The following is a 23,417-nucleotide window of genomic DNA, read 5'->3' as shown; positions in this document are numbered from 1 at the left end:
TACCAACTTGGATGCAGGACTAACTCCAATCACTACTGAGGATATTGATGAGGATGGTGTTTTGGGGGTAGATTGCAGGCATCGGGATGTAGGGTTAGAGAAGGGACCTAGCTGATGATGGTCTGCTTGTTATTTTTTTTAGCATAAGTGATTTTCCCAACAACTTGCCATGAAATCGCTTCAGATGGCGTAACATGGATGAGGTGTCTAGATGGTTAAGGTCCCTACCTTTACTGACTGAGGCTTTACAAATGCTACAAATGGCTAGACAACTGTTGTCAGGATTTGGGTAAAAATAATTCCACACATAAGAGGTGGATTTTTTGGTCTAATGCCGAGGCATGACAATGGCCTTCTTCTTGTCACGTGCTTCCACTGTTGCAGGATTTACACTAACATCATCCTCATCAACATCCTCATTAGCGCCCTCGTCGGCTACACAAATATCCCCCTCACCCTGTTGCAATTCCAAAGTGGCATCCTCAATTTGTGTATCACCGGCTACACTTGGGCTGTTCAGGCACATATCTGCAGAAATACTGAAAGGGGCCTTCTTTATGGGTACATTATCAGAATGGTCAGGATTACACATAGCACTTGTGGATAGACTCTCCTCAGGGATTTTTGTCTTTTCTGAATCTGAACATACATTTTCCTCTAATGCCTTACTGTTTTCTTCCAGCTCAGCTTTTACACATTAAAGTATTTGGACACCACTTTTGGAGTCCGAATGACAAGGTCTTGCTTGGTCACAACTGACCATATAAGAAGATGCCTCAGTCACAGTTGCAGAACTAGTACTCATAGAGAACGGCGAAGGCCTCATTCTTTCCTTGCCACTGCGTGTGGTGAATGACATGTTGCCCATTTTTTTTTTCAGCAGATAACTTTGCTTGGATTACAGGTCTTTTTTTTTTGACCAAGGTGAAAGGTGTTTTTTTTACATTTTGGTTTGCCTGACTTACAAACACTAGGCACTTTAACATAGGCTTTACCAGATGATGTAGAGGGATTACTATCATCATGACTGGTCCCAGCAGCTGCTTGGTGCTCCTGGTTTTCTGTGAATCCATTTTAATAACATCGTACACTTTGACTGCAAATTCAGAAGACCAAGCCTGCCAGCCCTAGTATTTGTATTTCAGCAGTGACAATTAGAAATGGAGCAATCGAGCTCTCCTCTTTGTTTGTAACCAATATAACACCCTACAATTTGACTGCAGATTTACACCAAGCCTGCCAGCCCTAGTATTTGCATTTCAGCAATGACAATTAGCAATGGAGATATCCTCTTTGTGTGTTACCTATATAACACTGTACATTATGGGACTGCAGATTTAGAAGATCAAGCCTTCCAGACCTATTATTAATTCTATTTCAGCAATGACAATTAGCAAAGGAGCTCTCCTGAATGTCACTGTGGACTTTGAAGAACACTGCTACCCCCTTCTCTTTCTATTCTACCTATGACGCTGCACTGCTCTACAGACTGCGCTACCCGTTCTGTGTCCCTCTGTGAAATAGCGCTAGATCACCGCAGGGGGCGGTACTTATAGAATCCAAAACTTGCAAAATCCAATGACGTAACAATGACGTTGTGCCTTGTTTTGAATTCTGAAAGCGCACGAAACTCGTATCTGCTAAGTTCGGGTGTGTGTGGTTCTCTGTGAACTGTGCCTGAGCATCTCTAGTTAAAATGCAAGAAATTCTCTAAGTAAATAAAGCTCCATCTCCAAAGGAAATGGTCACTGTAAATACAGATAAAGATGATCCAAAGGTAACAATAATAAAAGCTAAACAACAATCTTATATTGAAGTGATCAAAGTACATCACTGGGTGCTCCTTGGGATCTCTTGCAATACAATAAAAGTGATTTTATAGATAATTTATTAGAAATATCTGATCTCACACAGGATATACCGCATAAATTCGTAAACGCAAAAGAAAATTGACCCAATATGATCTATAGCAAATTATGCACAAACATTTGCAGTGTAAAAAATTATCCAAACATAAAGACAGCAATATATACTTGTGGTAAAGAACTAACATACACAAAGTGTTAGGAATACGGAACTGAAATGTACATTTTTTTTGCAATCCAAGCAGATGTGTCTAAAAGGATAATTATCCAGATGACAAGGCATCAACTGCCCAGCAAAATATTAACAGCTTTAAACACTGACATATCCAACCATGTTTAGCTATTTACTGTTCAAACTAGTACTCAACATTGTAGTGTCTGAACTGGAGTGTTCAAAAACATGTAAGTATATGAAATTGTGATGTATTGTATGTATCCTCTGATCTGATGCTTTTCTGGTAATTATTAAAGATTCAAATGCACAACAATCTAGATAATTTTATTATTATGGGTTCTTATAGCACCAACATCTACTGTCGCACTGTACTGAATGGCTGTAATAAGAATTACAAGGATTAAACAAAGGATCAGAAGATGGTACAATCTAAAGAGGAAAGGAGAATGAAACGTGAAGTGACCAACACCAAACCTGTAACATGGCTCAAATGTAATGGTAGTGAAGAGCACATAGGACTGTCCAAAAGTATATATATCACTTCTACTTTGTCAATATCACACACATATATATATATATATATATATATATATATATATATATATATATGTGTGTAAAGCTAGAAGAAACTACTTATGTATGGTCTTATTTGTATTCGAGTAACATGATCCAGATCTGCTTTGTCATGTCACGATGCCTGTAGACTAAAGCTGGACATATGCCAATACTTCATCCGTGACCTCACACTGAATGTGGAACTAACAAGACACTGCACTTATTTGTAACACAGAACACACCTACAGCTATTTAGTCTGGGCTTCCTGCTCACTACACTACGGGATTAACAACAAGTCTGCAGTCCCACAATCTGGGCTTCCTGCTCACCACACTAAACGCTGCACTGACAATTTACTTACTGGCCCCAGGATTTATGTCAGAGCACCACAGGCATCCACACAACAGCCAGGTAAGTGGCTGAGCTGGAAAACCCGTCTGTCTGTCTATCCTGTGTTAGTAAGCAGGTTGCTGTATGATCAGCTATATGTGAGGTCTCTAGGTACAGCTATATAGCCTATGATATGCCATGTATCAGTGATCTCTTCCGCTTGTGCAAACATAGATTGTCTTCCTGCCTGCTGACTACACTGTATGTCTGTAATAGGAGGAAGCGGTGTACACAGGAAGTGACACTAACTGCAGATTAACGCTTTCATGTTCGTAGAAAGGGTGCAGCACTCAGAGCTACGGTCTGTCGGTGGTTTATGGTCTAGTATTAGATGGGTTAAAAAGAAGTGTCAGCGTCATGACGCCCAGGGCATGCCGGGAATTGTAGTTCCTAACGCTTCATTGTGGCAGAATGTGAGTAGAAAGATGTATTTGCAGGTAGGGTTCTGTTGTCTGTTTTTTTGCTGCATTTCCGGGACGCCGGGTGTGTTTTGTTATAGTTGGCATAGTTTCTACCCCCTACTAGCCGAGCAGTGCTGCCACTTGGGCTGTTAGAACTAAACAGGCCAGGTTTTAGGTGTCCTGCCAGAACACAAGTTGTCAGTGTGATTGCATTTGTCATAAATTATTTTGAATCTAATTCTCCCATTTAAGGACAATGTAGAAAGAGGTGTGCTAGTGTACAATAACAATGTGATGTAGTTAGTAAATTACTCAAACTATTGTAGTTCACCGATCACAGGAGAGCCCAAAATATTTATCTTTAAATGTTGTTTAATAGTTATTTTAATAATTGTTCATAACAATTTCAGAACATTTTATTAGTTCCTAATGCTGAAATGTGAATATATTGTTTCATGCTAAAGCTCCTCCTCTGTATCTTGTTGTTAATGTAAGGTTGCTACCACAAACTATGCAATCTGTCCAATATGTTCATTTAATGCAGAGTCTGGTGCTTGAATCTCTCAGGGTAAAAAAGACTTTTAGGACATACATAGCCTAGTCTCCGTATGTAAATTTAAAGGAACGCTGTCCTTTGTCTATGAGATGTATTTTAGGTAACCTGAGTGCAACTGACTTCATTGAATATCTTTACAGTTATTCTCTAAACTTTCCTTCAGATTTAGGGGTCTACTTATCAAGTGGTGATACTTGTCACCCAATTTATGAAAGGGTTAACGCCAGAGAAATCACAGATGGCAAAAAGAGTCAATTTAAATGTTAACTTTTTGCCGCTTGTATTAAAAAGATAGCATCATCTCAGGATGGCGCTAACCATGCAAAAGTATAGACTTCAGCCCAGACTGAGGAGACACCTTACCTCTTCCTGGCTCCTCCTCTTCTTCAAGTCTGGTCTAGAGAGGGGTTCCTGGACACCTGCATTGCCCCCACCTCATTCATCAAGTTCATTGGGGCATATTCAATTGTCCGGATTCCCCGCCGTGTAAAAACTATTATGGTAATAGTTAGCTGGATTTCAGCTCGCAGCTCAGGGAGCTCTGAGCTGAAATCCAGCGAGAGAAATACCATAATAACGGTTTTTCAGCGCAATATTACCGTAATAACGGTAATAACGGTAATAGTTTTTACGTGGTGGGGAATCCAGGATTTTCGGCGTTTCCGACGACAATTGAATATGCCCCATTGTGTCATGTCTTAGGAAATGTTATCTTATAGAGCAGGGGTTGGCAACCTTGTGTGTGTGTGTGTGTATATATATATATATATATATATATATATATATATATATATATATATATATATATATATAATGACAGAGAGAGAGAAATTCATGGCCCTGGTGCAGCAACTTCATGGGGCCACCCTTATAGTTGAGCATGGTAAAAAGGAGCGGCGTCACAAAATTGCAGGTGGTTGTACAATTGGGGGCGTGGCAGGGCATCATTGGGGGCATGTCTAGCAGGTGAAAAGCACCAGGTCACCCTCTTACAGGAAAATGCATTACTCACACATGCCCCCTTGCCCAGCAGCTTTGCTCACATATGTCCCCTCTGCCCACATGCTTTAATCACACGTGCCTCCCTCTGCCCACATGCTTTAATCACATTTGCCCCCCCCCCCCTCTGCCCAGCAACTTTAGTCACACATGCCCCCTCTCCAGCACACCTTCTTCTTACCTTATTCTCCACTGCAGAGCATGGGAAGATATCCAGCAGCCCACAAGTTGGTGTCCAAGTACCTTTATATGACAGTTTGTCGATTGTTTATGAAATGTATTACTTAATGGTTATTTATTTCTTTTTAGTTATCTTGCGGCTCACACAATCTTAGACTTTGATTATTTGGCCCAATTGGGGTTTTGAGTTTGACATACCTGATTTAGCTTGACAGTATTTAATTTGCTTGCATTCACTGCACACTGGACTCCCAAACTTATTGTGTTTATAGGGGTCACTAAATATAAATCTATTGTAAATAAAACTCTCAGCTTGATACATTTACCCCCTGGTTTGCTCAATACTTCCTGCATCCTCTTGATTGACTAATTGCCTGTCAGCTCTGTCTATTTAAAGCACCTGCTTCTCTACCAAGTTGCCAGATCTTCAGGTCTACTCTCCTGTTCAGATGTACCCTGGCTCCTGTTTGCTACCTGTTCTCTAAAATCTCTAGCACATCAATCTGCAGATCATCACAGCCTCTGTGACTACAGAGGTAACGCTCTGCAGATTATTGCTACCTGTTCTCTAAGTCTCCAGCACATCTACCCGCTACCAGTGTCCAGTATAACCTGCTGTTCCGTACTGTCTGTACATTGGCTCTACCGTTTCCCTTAGAAACTGCCTCTTAGTCTCTCAGTCATTGAGCTACTTCTCATCCGTGGTATCTTCAGTTATTATCTTTGTTCTCAATACAGCCTCGCTCATCACCCCCTAAGAGGGCCGCGACCTGCGGTCTGGGAGCAGCTAACTCCCAACTCCCTTGCGGGAATCCCTGGCGAATACCTCCGTCACTGTTGGACTCCATGCCTCTCGGGAGGTAATATCACGTGAACCGGCTGTACGGGCAGTCCTCTGACCCTAACTCAGTGACATGCATGGTGCTTTTACTGAGATGGGACTCTGTTTGACCCGAGTCAGCTGGATTGCTGCAGGAGAAAGTCTTTGCCAGGATAAGCAGTTTTCACTGCCACTGTCCTGGAGAGAGAACCTTGTTATATAGCACGGATAAGCATTGATGAAGAATGATAGTTAACACCAGTTTCTGGTGGCCTTTCATAAATGGACCCCTTTATTGTTGTAGAAAAACACCTCAATTTATCTGTAGTCCATATACCGTGCTGATTTTCTCTTCCAAAAAATAAAAAGGGAACAGGATAATGTGGTACAAAACAGACAGTGCCTCGTATTTGTTCACACCGGCAATTTATTGTACCATCTGTAACATCCCTTTAGCGACTTTTTACAGCCATGTTGTCGTGAGCAATGACTGTAATTTCGTACTCGCTGTTGTGGATCGGTCGGAAGTTCATACACACTACACAGCGGAAATGAGATTGGAACGAAAACCAAATGAGGCGACAATCGTCCATTTGGGCAGACTTTCGACCATCGTGTCACTGCACACACTGACCCGACTTTTGAACGAGCGGTCGTATGTCGGCTGATTTAGCCGATTATTGGACGAAAACCGTGTAGTGTGTACCCAGCTTTACTGAATGTTTTTTTGCCATTTCATTGTGTATCTCAGGCTGCCTACCTGCTATCTCTATTTCTGTTGACAACCCAACACCAAACCCTACCCCTCAAGCTTGCTACCTAGATATAATTTTTCACTCACATGTATTCCCAACATCCAAATCCTGTTAAGATACATTTCCAGTATACACATGTGTCTACCAAAATAATGCTGCAAAAACATTAATTCATGCACTTTATGATCTACTAAATTATATGTTGCACTGTCCTTCTTACTGGTCTTCCCCCTAATCAGACTCTCATCTCTACAATCTGTTTTTATTTTTATGCAGAATTCATCTGACCTCTGTCTGAATGACATAGCCCCACTAACAACTTTTCTCATTGCTATCTGGCAACACCAGTATGCAAAATGTGGCACTTAACCTCATGTAATGGACTCTTATTTACCTATAAATTGTAAGCTTGTTGCAGGTCCCTCCTACCTCTTTGAGAGTCTCATGAAACGTTTGAAGCACATACAGTACCCTTTTTCAAAAGTTTTGTACTTGAAACTTTACACGTATGCAATTTTATTTATTTTAATATAAAGCTTCTTCTAATGAAAAGCTTTAACTTGTCCCAGTGCTGCCTCATTTTTGATATTCTGCTATGTGGTGATCTTGAGTTTGTACCTCCTAGTCTAAAACAAAAATTTAGTTTATCAGTATTGCACAATAATTATACAAAGTGAGGGAAAAATACAAAAATGTGGTTCTACAGTGTTATTTTTATGTAAAACTGGTTGATATAGAAGACAATTCTGTGAAATAGATGTGTATAGTTACATATTGGAAGTTGTAAATCTTGCAAAGAGTAAATAAGATGTACCTGTAATCATAGCCGGATTAAGGGGGGGGCACGTGCCCCGGGCCCCCCTCTCTCCGAGGGCCCCCCGCCGCCACCGCGCGCATAACCTCTACTGATTTTTTTTGGGGGGATTTTTTTTTTCCTTAATGGCGGCGGCGGGCCCTCGGAGAGAGGGGGTGGGGTTGGGTTCGGGGCTCCCTGCGTTGGTGGGGGGAGCAGGATAGTGAAAAAAAAAATATATAGATACTACTCACCTCATTGCAGCGCCGGCGTCCCTCCTCTCTGCACTGTTAACACTGAATGACAGGCGTGACGTCATCAAGTCACGCCTGTCATTCAGTGAGGAGCAGCGCGGAGAGGACCAGGAAAGAAACAGGAAGACAGAAGAGAAGAGAAGAAAGAAGCTACAAGAAAGGTAAGTAAAAAAAAAAAAAAAAAAGGTAATAACGAAGAAAGGCACAGTATGTAGGAAAAAAGGAGAAGAAAGGGACACTATGTAGGAAAAAGGGGGGGAACAAAAGGACACTATGTAGGAAAAAAGGAGAAGAAAGGCACAGTATGGAGGAAAAAGGGGGAGAAGAAAGGGACACTATGTAGGAAAAAGGGGGAGCAGAAAAGCACACTATGGAGGAAAAAGGGGGAGAAGAGAGGCGCACTATGAAGGACAAAAGGGGAGAAGAAAGGCACACTATGGAGGACAAAGGTGGAGAAGAAAGGCACACTATGGAGGAAAAAGGGGAGAAGAGAGGCACAGTAAGGAAAAAAGGGGGAGAAGAGAAGCACAGTAAGGTAAAAAGGGGGAGAAGAGAAGCACAGTAAGGTAAAAAGGGGGAGAAGAGAAGCACAGTAAGGTAAAAAGGGGGAGAAGAGAAGTACAGTAAGGTAAAAAGGGGGAGAAGAGAGGCACAATAGTGGGGACAATAAATTAATTTAAGATGGGGTGGTTTGGGTGCTACTGAATGTGGGGGGTGAGTTTGGGGAGAATGAGGTCCCTTTATTAAATGTGCCTATGAATTATTTAATGGCAGTGACGGTTGCGGGAAATAGGTATATTTCTGAAATGTAAATACTATTATTTTAATGTTGGGGCTGGAGGAAGGCCTAATTATTAATCATGGGTGGTACTGATTTATCGCCGGGGGTGGCTGTAATTTTCTAAATGTACCCATTTTTTTTTTCCAAGTAGGGCCCCTAACATTCCAGGATCCAGACAAGCCGCAACTAAAGAAACCTGCAGCACAGGTGGTGAAAGTGAGAAGAACAGGTAGGAGAGAGCAGCAAAGTCTGTAAAATGTTGTGATTCTAGTGGGACAATCCCAATTTTTGGTGACCGTTCAATGGTGTACACAACAATGCAGGTTTTCTGTCTGTAGGAGGGTGGCCTGGCCATGCCCAATGATGCATTATCAATGGTATTTTAATTTGCGGTATCATTGCTAGGTTTAATGTGCATTATAAATTTTATTTTTTAAGTTCGGTATCATTGCTAGTTTTAGCGTGCGGTATCATTGCTAGTTTTAGTGTACGTTATCAATGGTATTTTTAATGTATGATAATATTGCTAGTTTTAATGTGTGGTGTCAATACCCATTTTAATGTGGTGTTTTGATGATTGTTTTAATGTACAGTATTTTAGTTTGTGGAAGCAATGATTTTTCTTATGCAGACAACCTAAGCGAGCCCTCTGGGAGAGCTGTAAGTGTCATGTAATGCAGGATGTGTCACTATGCCCTTAATTTTAGATCTTAGGGGCCCCCCTGTCTTAAGTGCCCCGGGCCCCCCGAAGCCTTAATCCAGCTCTGCCTGTAATTACTACATGTCTTTTATTTTTTTTGTTCATTTTGATATTATCAAAATAAAATGTGTGTAATCTATTTGCTTTTGTTATGGAAACTGTACCCATATTGTTTCACATACATACAATAATTGTGATTGTGTGGTCAACAGTTTAGATGTAGCGAGTTTATGGCAACATAATCTTGGAAATCCAAATAGGATGAACCAGAGCAACAAATAAAATGTTTGCTTTCATTGTCTAAACTGCACAAGAGATTGAAAAGCTAATTGCTGATTGGGTTGCTATGGGTTTAGTACAGATGTATACAGCTAGTGTATTGAACATATCAACATTTTTCTCTGTAAATATATATTTAATGTGGCTATTGTAATGCAATTTACACCAAATGTCAACAATCCTTACAATCCATACATGCAAAGAAATCTAACCATAGATGTCCATAAAGTTTTGTGTGATAATGTGAAATGACACTGAGAAAAAGTATTGAACACATGAAGAAAGGGAGGTGCAGGAAGGCATGGAAAGCCAAGACACCAGCTGAAATCTATCAGTAATTAGAAATCCATCCTGCCAGCTGGTTCAGTCACAACTGATGGCCTATAAAAAGTTGTCTCATTACGAAGGTGTCACAAGAAATATCTCATGGTGGGTAAAAGCAAAGAGCTCTCTCAAGACCATCGCTACCTATTTGTTGCAAAACATACTGAAGCATTGGTTACAGAAAGATCTCTAAACTGCTGAATGTTCCAGTGAGCACTGTTGGGGCCATAATCCGGAAGTGGATAGAACATCATTTCACCATAAACCGACCATGACCAGGTGCACCTCGCAAGGTTTCTGACAGAGGAGTGAAAAGAATTATCAGAAGAGTTGTCCAAGAACCAAGGATCACTTGTGGAGAGCTTCAGAAAGACCTGGAATTATCAGGTACAATTGTTTCAAAGAAACCAATAAGTAATGCACTCAACCGCCATTTCCTGTATGCACGCTCACCATGCAAGACTCCTTTGCTGAAGAAAAAACATGTTGAAGCTCCTTTAAAGTTTGCTGCACAACATTTGGACAAGCCTGCGAAATACTGGCAGAATATAGTGTGGTCAGATCAGATCAAAATTTAACTCTTTGGATGCCATAATACACACCACGTTTGGAGGAGAAATGGCACTGCACCTCACCCCAAAAACATCATACAACAGTGAAGTTTGGAGGTGGGAACATCATGGTGTGGGGCTGTTTTTCTGTTTTTACTGGCATACTGCATATAATTGAAGGATGAATGGGAAAAATGTACCGAGACATTCTTAATAAAAGTCTGCTGCCATCTACCAGGATGTTGAAGATGAAACGAGGGTGGACATTTCAGCAAGACAATGATCCCAAACACACAGCACAGCCAAGGACACTCTCAGTTGGTTTCAGAGAAAGGCTGGGCCATTCTAGCAGCTTTATTTTCTATCACCTGACTAGAATCCAATTGAAAATCTTTGAAAAGAACTAAAGATCAAAGTTCATAGAAGAAAGAAGCCCACGGAACCTTAAAGATTTGAAGACCATTTGCGTTGAAAAATGGGGCAAAGTCACAATGCATGCGACTAGTTTCTCCATACAGGAGGCGTCTTGAAGCTGTCATTACTAATAAAGGCTTTTGTACAAAGTATTAAAAAAATTTCAGGAAGCGTGTTCAATACTTTTTCTCTGTGTCATTTCACATTATTACACAAAACTTAATTTATGGACATCTATGGTTTGATTTCTTTGCATGTGTGGATTGCATGGGTTGTTGCTGACATTTGGTGTAAATTTCATTACACTAGCCACATTAAATATATATTTATTGAGAGAAATGTTGACGTGTTCAATACATATTTCACCCGCTGTACCTTCCAATCGTCTGTTATTATTATTTTATTATTGTTTATTTATATAGCGCCACCATGTTATGCAGCTCTGTACAGAGAACATTAAGCATTCACGTTGGTTCTTGCCCCATTCCAATCTAAATTCACTAACACACAAGCGCACATCCATGGGTCCATTTTAGTCTGAAGCCAATTAACCTACCATGAATGTCTTTGGACTGTGGGGTCACCCAGAGGAACACCACGCAAACACAGGGAGAACATATAAACCCCACATAGCGCCCTGGCCCAGAATCAAAGTCATGAACCCAACTCTGTGTGGTAGCAATGCTAACCACTGTGCCACAGTGCTGCCCCAGTATAAGTTAGTAACCCTTACAGTGTATGTAAACTATATACAGAAAGCTTGTTTATGTTTGTTGCACATATTTATTTTACTAAAGTGCTAAAAATAATACATTATTTATGAAAGAATAGAAAATGCACTTTTGTAATATATGTTTGCGTACCCTATATTAACTATAAATATAATATATGCTTTATTGTAGTCAGTAATTGTATGTTCCATTGCTCATATATTTTGTTTTTGCACAGGTAACACATATTATGGTGCTGTTCACCAAATTGCCTTTGACAACCTGGCATTGATTTAAAAGTAATTTTACATAGGAGCGATTGAAAATAAATGACAACATGGATGAAAGGGCCAGAAGCCTGCTGCTTCAAAATCGAGCAGCATTGGTCAAAGATATCAGGGCTGTCTACATCATAGACTATTTGATAACTGATGAAGTCATTACCCCAGAAGAGGAAGACGCAGTTAAAAGTCAGGTATAGTATCTATAATCTGGTTTGGATATTGATTCGTTCATTTCTTTATATAAGTATGACCACATAGAAAAGTGCAGGGCTATTAGTTTACTAGCAACCGGGAAAAAAGCTGTATCAAATCGGAGGTAACAAGAGGAAGAAGGTGAGGAAGTTGTGCCCAGTTACTACAACCCAGATGGTCCTATATGGTAGCATTACACCGGAGCTAAGCTGTGCAGAGAGACTATTGATTTGTATTGTTTTGAGGATGCCAAGACCCACAAGTTGTTGTAGTTTGTCCAGAAAGGTAATTGTCAATTTCACCTCTTTAATTTTAGCGTGAATCGTTTTCCCAATACAACATATATGGGCCTCCATTTGGCACAAATAGGCTAATCCTTTAATTTGCTTTTTTCACATTCGTGCTGCGATTGAAGGAAACATGCAGGGATGGGGCCACAGCACATGTATATGTGCATTGTCCTACAATTATTTTAGATAGTGGTCAAAATTAAAATTTATAACATCCCGGAATATCCGGGAAACTCCCGAAGGCCATTCTCTCGCATCCTGGTCACTTCCTAGTGAAATGACGTGATTCGCCATACTCCGCCCCCTTCCGTCCTCACACTTCACCTTCCGCCTGTGATCTCCTGGAGGGGAGGTGTAAAAAGTTGTTAAGTATGATTTAGAAGTGGTGGTATAGAAAATGTAAGCGAATGGAGTTTGAGAGTTGTACAATGAAGGCAGTAGGAGAAGTGGCGGTATGACATACACCGTATACCAGCCCACTACAACCACTGTTTCCAGATGGATGTCTGTTTGTGTAATCCTTGAGGGATGAGGGAAGTGGTTTTAGCTGTTTGCGGTAGAGACGAGAGGAACTAATTCAATTTGATTTGATTTTTTGACAAAGCGGCAGTGGAAATTCAAGTTGTTCGGGCACAAGTACTGATATTTTTATTGAAATTGTGCGTTGTCACCAGCAGGGGTCATCCGTGTTCCAGTTTGCACGTTTAATACTGTAACTGTATTATCCTGTCATTCTATCTTTTTGCTGTGTTCTGTTTTTAGTTTTTGTTCATCATATTATCCATCAAAACCTCTTCCTCCCCTGGTAACGCCCCTCAACGTGTCTGTAAATAACGACATAAAAAATGTTGAAGAACACAACTGTGACATTTTGCGTTAGGCACAAAAATGTTACAGCTTTGACAAAAACTTTTCTTCCCTTATCCAACTTGGATGCTGACGTAGTGTGGCCCTTCCAATCTTAAAGAAAATTGATGTACAAAGAATGATGTATGATTTGTCTGTGTGCCTGTTCCTCATTTAGAACTTGTCTTTCAATTTTCTAGTCTGAGACAATTTTGAAGCTGCCATATTTTTAAACCTGGAAATGCTTTTAGAAATGCTCCTTACAAAAGTGCTTATGTCTTTACTATTTGCATGGTACTGTGTAAGACATTGGTACTTTCCACAGATACTTGATAAAAAATAATAGAATCCAACACTTATTGTATCTTTTTAAATTCCATGTTAATATACAGTTCTGTATATGTGATGAGAAAGAGACTATGGGGTATATTTACTAAACTGCCGATTTGAAAAAGTGGAGATGTTGCTTATAGCAACCAATCAGATTTTAGCTGTCATTTCGCAGGATGTACTAAATGATAGCTGGAATCTGATTGGTTGCTTTTGGAAACATATTCACTTTTTCAAACCCACAGTTTAGTAAATATACCCCCTATGCATGACACTCTCATCGGCATAAAATAGTTATTCAATCTAAAAAAAATAGTTTTGTTGTAAAATCTGTGTGAGGTTTGCTGTTGATGAAATAGTGTTATTATTTTCATGGTATGAAAGAATTATGTTGCTGATGAAGAGAGGAAGCATTTAACATCTGTTATAAGCTTTTCGATTAAAATCTCACTTTCTTGATCAGTTTCTTCTCTGTGAGTTATGCATCTTATATGTATTGTTTTATATTTAACAGGCTACGCACCTAGACCGAGCAAACCAGCTTATCAATTTTATTCTTAACAAAGACAATCGGGCGTATGTTTCCTTTTTCAATGCACTGCTACATGAGGGGTACAAAGACTTGGCTGCCCTGCTTAAAGAAGCTACCACCATTGACGTGTCTGGCAAGACCAAAGATTTAAAAAATGGTATTACGTCATATGGTGAGTGAGTTTTTTATATTTGTGACTGAAAGTATGCCTCGTTCGATGTCCGTGGCACTCCATGAAGTTTACTATGAACTGTATTTAATAGGGTAGTCATACTACAAAGATCTGTTGTTATGTCTGTTTGTATTGCTCATACAACCATATCTCTTTGAATGAAGTATCCACAGAGTGAAGAATAAAATAATATTCACTAGCACAATATTGGTTTTTAGTCCTTGTTTTAAAGTGTCTCTAGTTTTCAGTATCAACAATGTGACAATAGGAATTGTTTATCATAGCTTTAAACACTAGGGGGTATATTTGCTAAACTGTGGGTTTGAAAAAGTGGAGATGTTGCCTATATCAACCAATCACATTCTAGTTATTGTTTATTTAGTACATTCTACAAAATGACAGCTAGAATCTGATTGGTTGCTGTAGGCAACATCTCCACTTTTTCAAACCCGCAGTTTAGTAAATATACCCCTAGGAATAAAATATTTGATGGCAAAAATGAAATATTTAATTTATTTTTTGTATTTCTGCTAAGTATTGCCATATAGAAAATATATATTAGCAGCAATGAGATCTAATGTTCTGCAGAATCCTGGTGGGACATTAACCATAGTGTGCGTTTTTTCATGTCAGTGAAAGTGTAAAGATAGCCCTCATTTAAAAGTTGTCTGTTTCATTGAGGACTTGGTTGTTTTTTGTTTATGGACTTTGTTTTGATAGTAACAAGTTGATGTTGGTGAAGCCAAGTGTGTTTATTATATTCCCGCTTACATGTAAGTATATTGATTTAGGTTACCATCATACCCCATGAGGCCTTAATGGGAGCACACATGTTACATAAAGTGTTCTTACTCAATAACATTTAGTGCTTTATTTTAGTAATATTTGTTTATTCTTACTAATCCTAGTTACTGTACATCAGCAGTCAGAGGACTTGGAAATTGGGAAAGTGATAAAACCTGTACTGTAGAAGGAAAAACATGGTTGCTTACAACACATCAGGGATTATATGACGTGTAGTAACCGGACAATGTTCTTAAGTCTCTGATGGAATAACTATCCAGTTTGCACCATATTCTATAAAGTATTTATTTAGGATGTAAAAATGCCCCTTTTTTTAGTCTTTAAAATATTTTTTTACTTTCTTTCTGATGAGTTTTTTGGTTTCTTTTAAACTTTTTATTTTGAAATGAAAATACAAACATGAAAAACAAAAGAACAAGGTCGTCCTCAATACAACAAAAACCACAGCAGCAATTTTGTAAAAGATAAAATAGGAAAGGAAAGGGGGCAATAAAGGAGGGGAGTAGGAGAGCAGAAGAAATCGGAGTTATAAAAAGAATTATCGGATAAATAGAAGACAATCTTGGACAGTGAAGTAAGAGGTATAACAAGTTTTTTTAGTAGTTCCCTTTGGACAGAATAATTTTCTCCTTTTGTAATGTGGGCTGCTGATTCAGTCAGGACAAATGATGTAAAAAAAAAAAATCCCAACAACAGACCGTGATTTCCATAAAACTAAAGGTTTCTGGTTGTGTTAACTAACCCCTGCCCACTTTTTACAAACCATATGGCAGAAAAAATGACTATAATGGAATAGAATGGGGAGTACAAAGGAGGACAATTATAAAGAAAAAAGTTAAGGAAAAAATTCCATTGCTTCTCTTTTATAGAATATCCCCCATTGATATGGACATCGATTATTTCATACTAGTTATACAACCATGATGATTGCTACCTTGGTAAACAGCTTTTGCATATTGCCTAAATTATGCATCATTTTTATCACTTTCTTAAGCATTAATTCTATGGGTGGAACTGAATATGCAAATGTTAAATCATCTAATCTAATGCTATGTGTTGTAGCTGTTAAGGAAGATTGACAATAAGGCTTTTGTCTGGTCTAATCTTCAATTGCCTTATGGTGTGACCTTTGATTGTCTCTCTATATTGCTGTGTTCATGTATTGTGCAATATGAAGTGAGGCAGGGTCACAGACAGGCAATGGAAGTGCCAGACTCTGTTAGTGTAAACAAAATACCAGCTGGAACATCATATAGCAGTGTGGTTTTTTTCCTTTTCAATCATAAGATACTTATTGACAGTACGTTACAGTCTTTTATGTTTTAAAGGGTAAAAAGGGATAAATAAACAAAGTAACACAAACAATCTCAAACTATGTACATTTGCAATACATTAGCAAGTAAAAGCAACTACTGCTACTTTATTTCCTAATTCCCTAATGATGACAATATTATATGATATAGTAAGAGCCAAGGTCTGTTACATTGGAGGCAGATGCATTCATAAATTTACTTGTATTTGGCCATGCTGGTCACTGAGAAATATGAGTTATACATAATATAAATCTGAGATAGATGATTTGGGAGAAAAGGAGACACCAAACTAAAATCATAAAAAGTTGGCAAGTATAAATCATACCTGCCAACTCTCCCTGAATGTCAGGGAGACTCCCTGAAATAGGGGTGATCTCCCTCACTCCCTGAAGAGTCTGGCACTCTGCCTTATGCTGAGCCAGTACAAGACGTGGTTGGCTTCACCATCTGTGGCATGATGACACAGTTCAGAAATTGTGTCCTATGTCCATGTATTGATGCCTATGGAGGTAGACATTTTCATGGAGACCAAGATTTAATGAAAGACTGACAGGAAAGACAACATGACTTCAGTAATGGAGACAGACATGTAAAAGACACTTCAGTCTCTACAGATTAATTAGCTGCTTCTCTTTAACGCATAGTTGCCTACTCTCCCGGGAATGTCCGGGAGACTCCTGCATTTCTGGGAGACCTCCCTGGAGAGCAGGGCATCTCCCAGTTCTCGCCCCCGCAATAGATAAGTGGTGGGGGTGGGGCTTAATGATGCCAATATTGTCATCTTAGCCCAAAAAAAATGATGCGATTCGTCAAGCCCCACTCCGCACGCCCACCTCCCCCGGGCTCTCCCTGAAGCTATTGAGGAAAAGTTGCCAAGTATGACCTAAAGGTCTTGAGGGCCTCTTCTGTAGTATATGGTCTTTTTAATGCAGGGTATTACATTTATTTTTTTTAGATACCCTCACAGTTGTACCAAATAAAACGGTACACATATTTGCGTACATAGACTGGTGCTCCAAATTATGGAAAAAAGGCTTATTCAGATTGTCCCAAGCAATCTAGATAACTTAAGTAATATCTCATACATGTACCTGCAAAGTCTACATATTCCTCATTGCAGAAAACTGTACGCTTGGCGTATGTCAGGAACCTGGCATTTTTCTGATCTCGCTGCTATCTGTTGGATTAAGAAAGTGCGACTATGTCACTATCCTATGGAAGGAAATATAAAGTCGTTGGAAAGAAGTGTATTGTAGAAAAAGTTATTTCTGTTAATCTCTGCAGATAGAAAAAAATATCTATTTAGCACTCATTACAGCAAAACATATATATGATATTTACCTATGACATTACATAACGCTGCCTTTAAAGTCCTGTTGACACTTGTGCTTCTTGCACTGCAGAAACATGCCGTACTTGTGACTGGCAGAGGCTTCTGTTTTGCGGCCTCTGCCAGTTATAGTACTAAAGCTGTCCTTGGAAGATCAGTTGTAGAGTAAACACACACAGTTTAAAATATCTAACTATATAAATAAATATACAGAGATGACCTTTGGCCATCTTTCAACATTGGTTGCATTTTATCTCAATTTTGTCATATGATATGTTTTAGTATACACTGTATCACTTCTGTTCAACTTCTGATGCCTTCAATAAACAGATTTATAAAAATATAAAATAATAATGTGAAGAATGTAAACAGGAAACCCTAACCTCCCTAGTGGTACTGGTGTGTAATACTGCAACACCTCCTATAACTAAGTGGTTGGTTAATGTATTGCCTTAGATTTAATGAATTCCAATCTTGCATTTAATATAAGACTTATTTATCAATACTATTTTTGTGGTAACCTGTAATGTCATTTGTATTATGGTCTTTACTTTAAGTTAATTTACATTTCTCCATATCTGTTTATAAATCTATAATTAAGCATTTATGAGAAACTTTTTGTAAACATATGTATAACATTTGATATTGTTTTACCTGATCCTAGTGAAAACAGCCCTGTGTGAAGGAGCTGTGCCACAGAGACCTATTGTATTTGTTACTCGGACAAAGCTTGTACAGGACATTCAAGACAGCTTATACAGCTTGATCAATGAGTCTGGCTGGGTGATGGTGTACGGAATGGCAGGCTGCGGCAAGTCAGTATTAGCAGCTGAAGCACTCAGGGATCACAGTATTCTAAAAGGTAACAGTGGCCCACAATAATACAAAGGCGATGGAAGAGTTGGCCTGTCATGTGACCTGTTGCTGTTGGTCTTCAACTTACCAAAGGGTATTATAGCGATAGGGCACAAAATTGCCCAGATTTAGGTGTTGGGCTAAACAACTAGAGTGCAAAGTAGTGTTTACAAAAGAGAGAGATAGAGTTTAATGGGTCTATAATTCAGATAATTTGCAACACACAGTATTGGTTTATTATAAGCAAAATAGGCTCACAACTATAGTCACTTGGCTAATTAATGTTTGTTATAGAATTCTTGCTTTTTATTATCTCTACTTCACAATTGAGTATTTTTAGCAGTTAAATAGCTGATTTTATGTTCTCTTTAAATGGGTTCCCCACCTTCAGATTAACCTAATTTCTTGGCTTGTACATGTCTTAATGCAGTTGTTAGTAAATACATTGCTTTGTCTGTCAGACTTCCCTCTGTGTTTTCCAGCGATAACGCTATATGACCAGATAACTTTGTTTATTTCTTATTGTCTTGGAATAAGACTTATTAAAAATGTATTCTGGATACAGTTTTATTAGATGCAGAGATCACTGCATATTTCATCCAGGGAAAACAAGAATAAACAACCATGCCTGGTAATATAAATGCATATCTGAACAGTGTGGACAGAAGCCAGAGAGATAAAGCATTGTACTTAGTAACAGTTGCAGTAGGGCATGCACAAACCAATAAAGGTATTTGAAAGTGGAAATCCCCTTTTTAGTGCAACAGTTATTTATATTCTCTTACATTGGTCTTGGGTATTTAGTTAATTAGGCTGCAAATCGTGATCTTCTTTAGGAAGACTTTCACATAATATTGCACTGTATTGTTATTCCTGTATATCGCATTGCCATATTTGGCCTGTAGTTCTGTATAATGTGACAAATGCGGAAATCTTCCATCACCTCTAGCCTGTATATCTGTCTAGGTGAGGCTAGGAAGTTTCTCCTGTGCAGGCAAGCTTCATCACTGATGGCCGCCTCACAGTTTGAATTGTTAACGAAGATCTCTGTAGCCATTGACTGGTTACTGGTTGTGCTTCTATACAGACTGTTTCCCCGGAGGAGTGCACTGGCTTTCTGTTGGGAAACAGGACAAAGCAGGGCTGCTGATGAAATTGCAGAATCTCTGCACACGTCTGGATCAGGACTGCAAGTATTCACAGAGGCCCCCACTCAACATTGAAGAGGCGAGAGACCGTCTGCGTTTGCTCATATTTCGCACATATCCCAGGTAACCATGCGACTCTGTGCATTTTATTGTGAAACGGGTAAAATTAATCTTCTGACAACACACCCCTGAGTTCTTCTCACTTTTCCAATCTTACCTGTGGCACCTTTACCCACCTCCTTTGTCTATGTTGGTCACAGAGTAAATTAGAGGGAACACTTATGATAGGACTTCAGTGGGGAGGTGATGCTTAGTCTCAATGCTGATATCTGAGCAGGCAGATTAATAATGGGCGCACTGGTTCTTTTTGCAGGCTCGGCAAGAATAAGTAACTTTATATCAATTCATTTAAAAACAAAAATTTCAAAATGATGTGAGTAAAGATGACATGACTGGAGCTACCACATACATCTGTATCCATGGTATGTGGATGTTCCCTTGGCATCCTGATATTATTTTGCTTTTTTTTCTGCCCTCTGCTATCCCTAGAAATGTACATGTGGCATTCGGTGCTCTATTGTTCATGATTTCTGCTCCACTCACACAGAGATTGGTACTATGGCAACACTGTTAGGAGTGAGGGATGGCTCAGTTGAGCATAATTTCTCCTATCACTATAAAAAGCATATTTTTTTTTGTTAGATGTCTCTTAATCCTGGATGATGTTTGGGATTCCTGGGTGTTGAAGGCATTTGACATCCAGTGCCGGGTTCTCGTCACAAGCAGGGACAAGAGTGTGACAGATGCTGTGTCTGGTGAGTATCGCCTACAAACATGTAATTTATACTTGTCATTGTCTACCTGAAAGGTTCAGCACTGATTATATATATTATATTGGGGGCATTTTATAGCCATACTGTAGGATTTGCACCCACTGATCAGATTCTGATAGTTGTGCACAATTAAACCATCTTCTTTTGCCAGTTTGAAAGAGCAGTAGTAGCAATAAAACATTTGGGCTGTAAGAAAGCACTGTCCAACATTCTAGAGTGGATGGGCCTCATAACTAAGCAACAATTTTACCAAAATAAATAGCAACATTCATTCATATTTACATTTCTACAACATAGTAAAATTAAATTACTATGCAATATTTATTAAACTTTATCCGGCCCTAAAAGGCTTGCTGCCTGAGGCCGACCAAAGATTAGGAGACCCCCAGAGCTTTATGTGGAGCTAAAAACCCATTTGAAAATAGCAAGACAAAAGGATGTAAGGGGCAGAGTAGGTGATATCACAATGTCCATCACTTCCATGGTGTCTAATTACAAGTAGCAGTAAGCTGATGAGGTGGCAATGCTAGTGTAATCCTGTGAGGGCCCTGTTGGTGTATTCTTATGGGGTAAGGTGGTATACTCATGTGTCGACAAGCTGGTGTAATCATGTGTATAACACTGTTGGTATGGCCATGTGTGGGCAAGCTGGTATATTCATATGGGGGTATTAATGGTATTATACATCTGTGGGCAGCAGAGTTGGTGTACTCTCGGGGTACTGCTGCTATAATCAATTACTGGAGTAAGCAAAGTGTGGGAAACACTTGTGAAGTTCAGAGGTGGGTTCCAAAACTACACTGTTCCCTGTTTAGTCTTTATTCTGGTCTATTACTGTGTGCTCCTGCATGTACCACCATTGCAGTGGACCAATGGTCAGTGATCAATGCACTCAGCTTTCAAAGTGAATGTTGTTGTTTCTAATGTAAAAGCACATGTAAATTCCACATTCAGTAGTAGAAATCATGTCCATTTACAGTGGTATCATCAGGGATGTCATTGGCCAGGAGGATGCAGTGGAGATCTATATCAGGTCTAACAGATTTGCATCTGTTCACTCTTATTACATCCAGTTGACACATTTTCTGGATGCTGGCAATAGGGCTCATCAGAGGTCTTCCCTGGGCCCTGGCTAAAAGAAAAAAATATTTAAATCACTGTTTCTGATATTAACATTAAACCTCCTGCAAATATGTCAGGGATGAGACAGAAATGTTGTACTGCAAAATACATAGAAGCCTGGTTAATTTAAAGGGTGAGCTTAAAAGAGCTTCCTGTGTTGTCTGTCCCCCACGATGTGCCCCCCCCCTTATTTTTTCTTTATTTCTGTACCCCTTCCCTTAAAATCTTTTAATAAAAATAATAATGAAATAAGAAGAGCTCCCTGTGAAGTAATCAGGGAAAATTGTGCACAAGAGTGGCATGCTGGGTGCCCAAAATGTGCCTCCATCTAACTCTTACAGCAAACAAAGCTAAGACTGGTTCCTAGTCTCATGACTGGAAGTATGGCCTTCACAGGAGTCAACTTTATTAATCTCAAATAAGGTTTTGTTTTTCTTTTTCTTTTTTACTTCTTAATACCCCTGTTCTATTAAATTAATTTTTTTACCTGGAGTAACTTTTTCCTAGTTATTTCTTTTTACTTAGAATGTTTCGGTCAGTCAGGTACCAGACCTTGCTTAGTAAACATTCCACTTTAGGCAGTGGACACTGTGATGTGAAAATATTCTTTTTTTTTTTACCATTAAGCTTATCTGACTTTATAACCTCTTTCTTTCCAAAGGAAACAAACGCTTTGTCCATGTGCACAGTGAACTTGAGCGCTCAAAGGGCCTGGAAATTCTTTCACTTTACGTTGATAAGAAAGTGGAAGAGCTGCCGGATGAGGCTCAGGACATCATAGAGGAGTCAAAAGGTAGAATCATGTCTTGTATGTGTTTTATGGTGACTCATGACTGCCCACTTTGTGAAAGTGTTGTCACATTGCTACAGCCCAGGGCAGTACTGTGGGTTCTCACAGTTACAACCCATGGGAGACATCTTTATTATAGAATAGACAACTGAGCACTGATGGACTGGTAACTTTCTACTGGTTCCATATGGAGGTATCTTCCTTTCTCTTTCATCCTATCTGGGGGACACTGGTACCACTGGTACGCTGAGGGGAGCGTGAAGTTGGCACTTAGCTAGTTAACTTGTTAAATGTATCAATGCTGACAGAACCCTCCCCTCTGCAACCCCATGTAGCTCCTGAGTTGGAGCTACAGGGGGTTGCAGAGGGAAGGGGGCTTACTTTTTTTTTTCTACTAGCGTAGTCTTTAGTTTATTTCATTTTTTTTATTCCTTTTTAAAATAGATTTTTTTCTACCACTTATCGGAGGTAGTGTGCTCTAGAGAGAGAGAGAGCGCATACTGCTATTAATGCAGCCGCACTACAGCTGTCCTACTGTGAGAACTGTAGGCTCTAACTGACAGCAACTACAGTGTTTCAGTGCTGACAGGCGGCTTAATAAAGCTGCTGTCACACCAGCTTCCCGCTGCCATCAGAGGCAGAGAGCGCTGGTAATCGGAGCTATGGTGGCTGCCATCTTGCTGGGAGATACCAAGTTCCTCCCTCAGAAAAAAGCAGGGGGGAATCTTGTATAGCTGTATAATTCATCAGGAGATGAATGGAGGACCAGGAAATTGCTGTGTGCTCTCTAAAATAAGAAGCCACAGCTATCGATTCCACCTACAAGAGCAGGAAATCTCAGGGTGTGGAACTAATGCATATAGAGCTCCCTCAGCTTGGATTTCTGGACTCTCCTGGATGCACACTAAAAGTTTGCCCGGGAAGACAGCAGACTCTCCTCAGTCTGATATTGGAGAAGCTGCTGAGAGACTTCTCTCCTGCATAGCTGTCTTAGCTGGAAGGCTAAGTACAAAAAAATATTACTATACTTCTATACTCATTGCTAGAAAATAGGGGTATATTAGTAGCTGTGA

General features: G+C 39.5%; 1 protein-coding gene across 5 annotated transcripts in view; it reads left to right on the top strand.

Annotated features, from left to right (window-relative positions):
* The first annotated feature begins 2,817 nt into the window (after positions 1-2,817).
* The window catches only part of APAF1 (apoptotic peptidase activating factor 1), a 69,173-nt gene continuing 48,573 nt past the window's right edge, over positions 2,818-23,417 (top strand). For 2 of the 5 annotated variants that reach the window (XM_075209229.1, XM_075209233.1), the window contains exons 1-7: positions 3,256-3,423; positions 11,742-11,978; positions 13,960-14,149; positions 18,261-18,458; positions 19,539-19,722; positions 20,302-20,414; positions 22,216-22,347. In XM_075209229.1, the coding sequence (XP_075065330.1) occupies positions 11,841-11,978; positions 13,960-14,149; positions 18,261-18,458; positions 19,539-19,722; positions 20,302-20,414; positions 22,216-22,347 (955 nt within the window). In that variant the 5' untranslated portion in view covers positions 3,256-3,423; positions 11,742-11,840. Of the gene's footprint in view, positions 3,008-3,255; positions 3,424-8,646; positions 8,755-11,741; positions 11,979-13,959; positions 14,150-18,260; positions 18,459-19,538; positions 19,723-20,301; positions 20,415-22,215; positions 22,348-23,417 lie in introns of those variants that run through there. The other 3 variants (XM_075209230.1, XM_075209231.1, XM_075209232.1) reach the window with 3 other exon arrangements.

The sequence above is a fragment of the Mixophyes fleayi genome, chromosome 4, assembly GCF_038048845.1.
Source record: "Mixophyes fleayi isolate aMixFle1 chromosome 4, aMixFle1.hap1, whole genome shotgun sequence".
In the NCBI taxonomy this organism is placed as follows: Eukaryota; Metazoa; Chordata; class Amphibia; order Anura; family Limnodynastidae; genus Mixophyes; species Mixophyes fleayi.
Note: the sequence above shows the minus strand (reverse complement) of the source record. Positions and strands in the feature narration are given on the sequence as shown.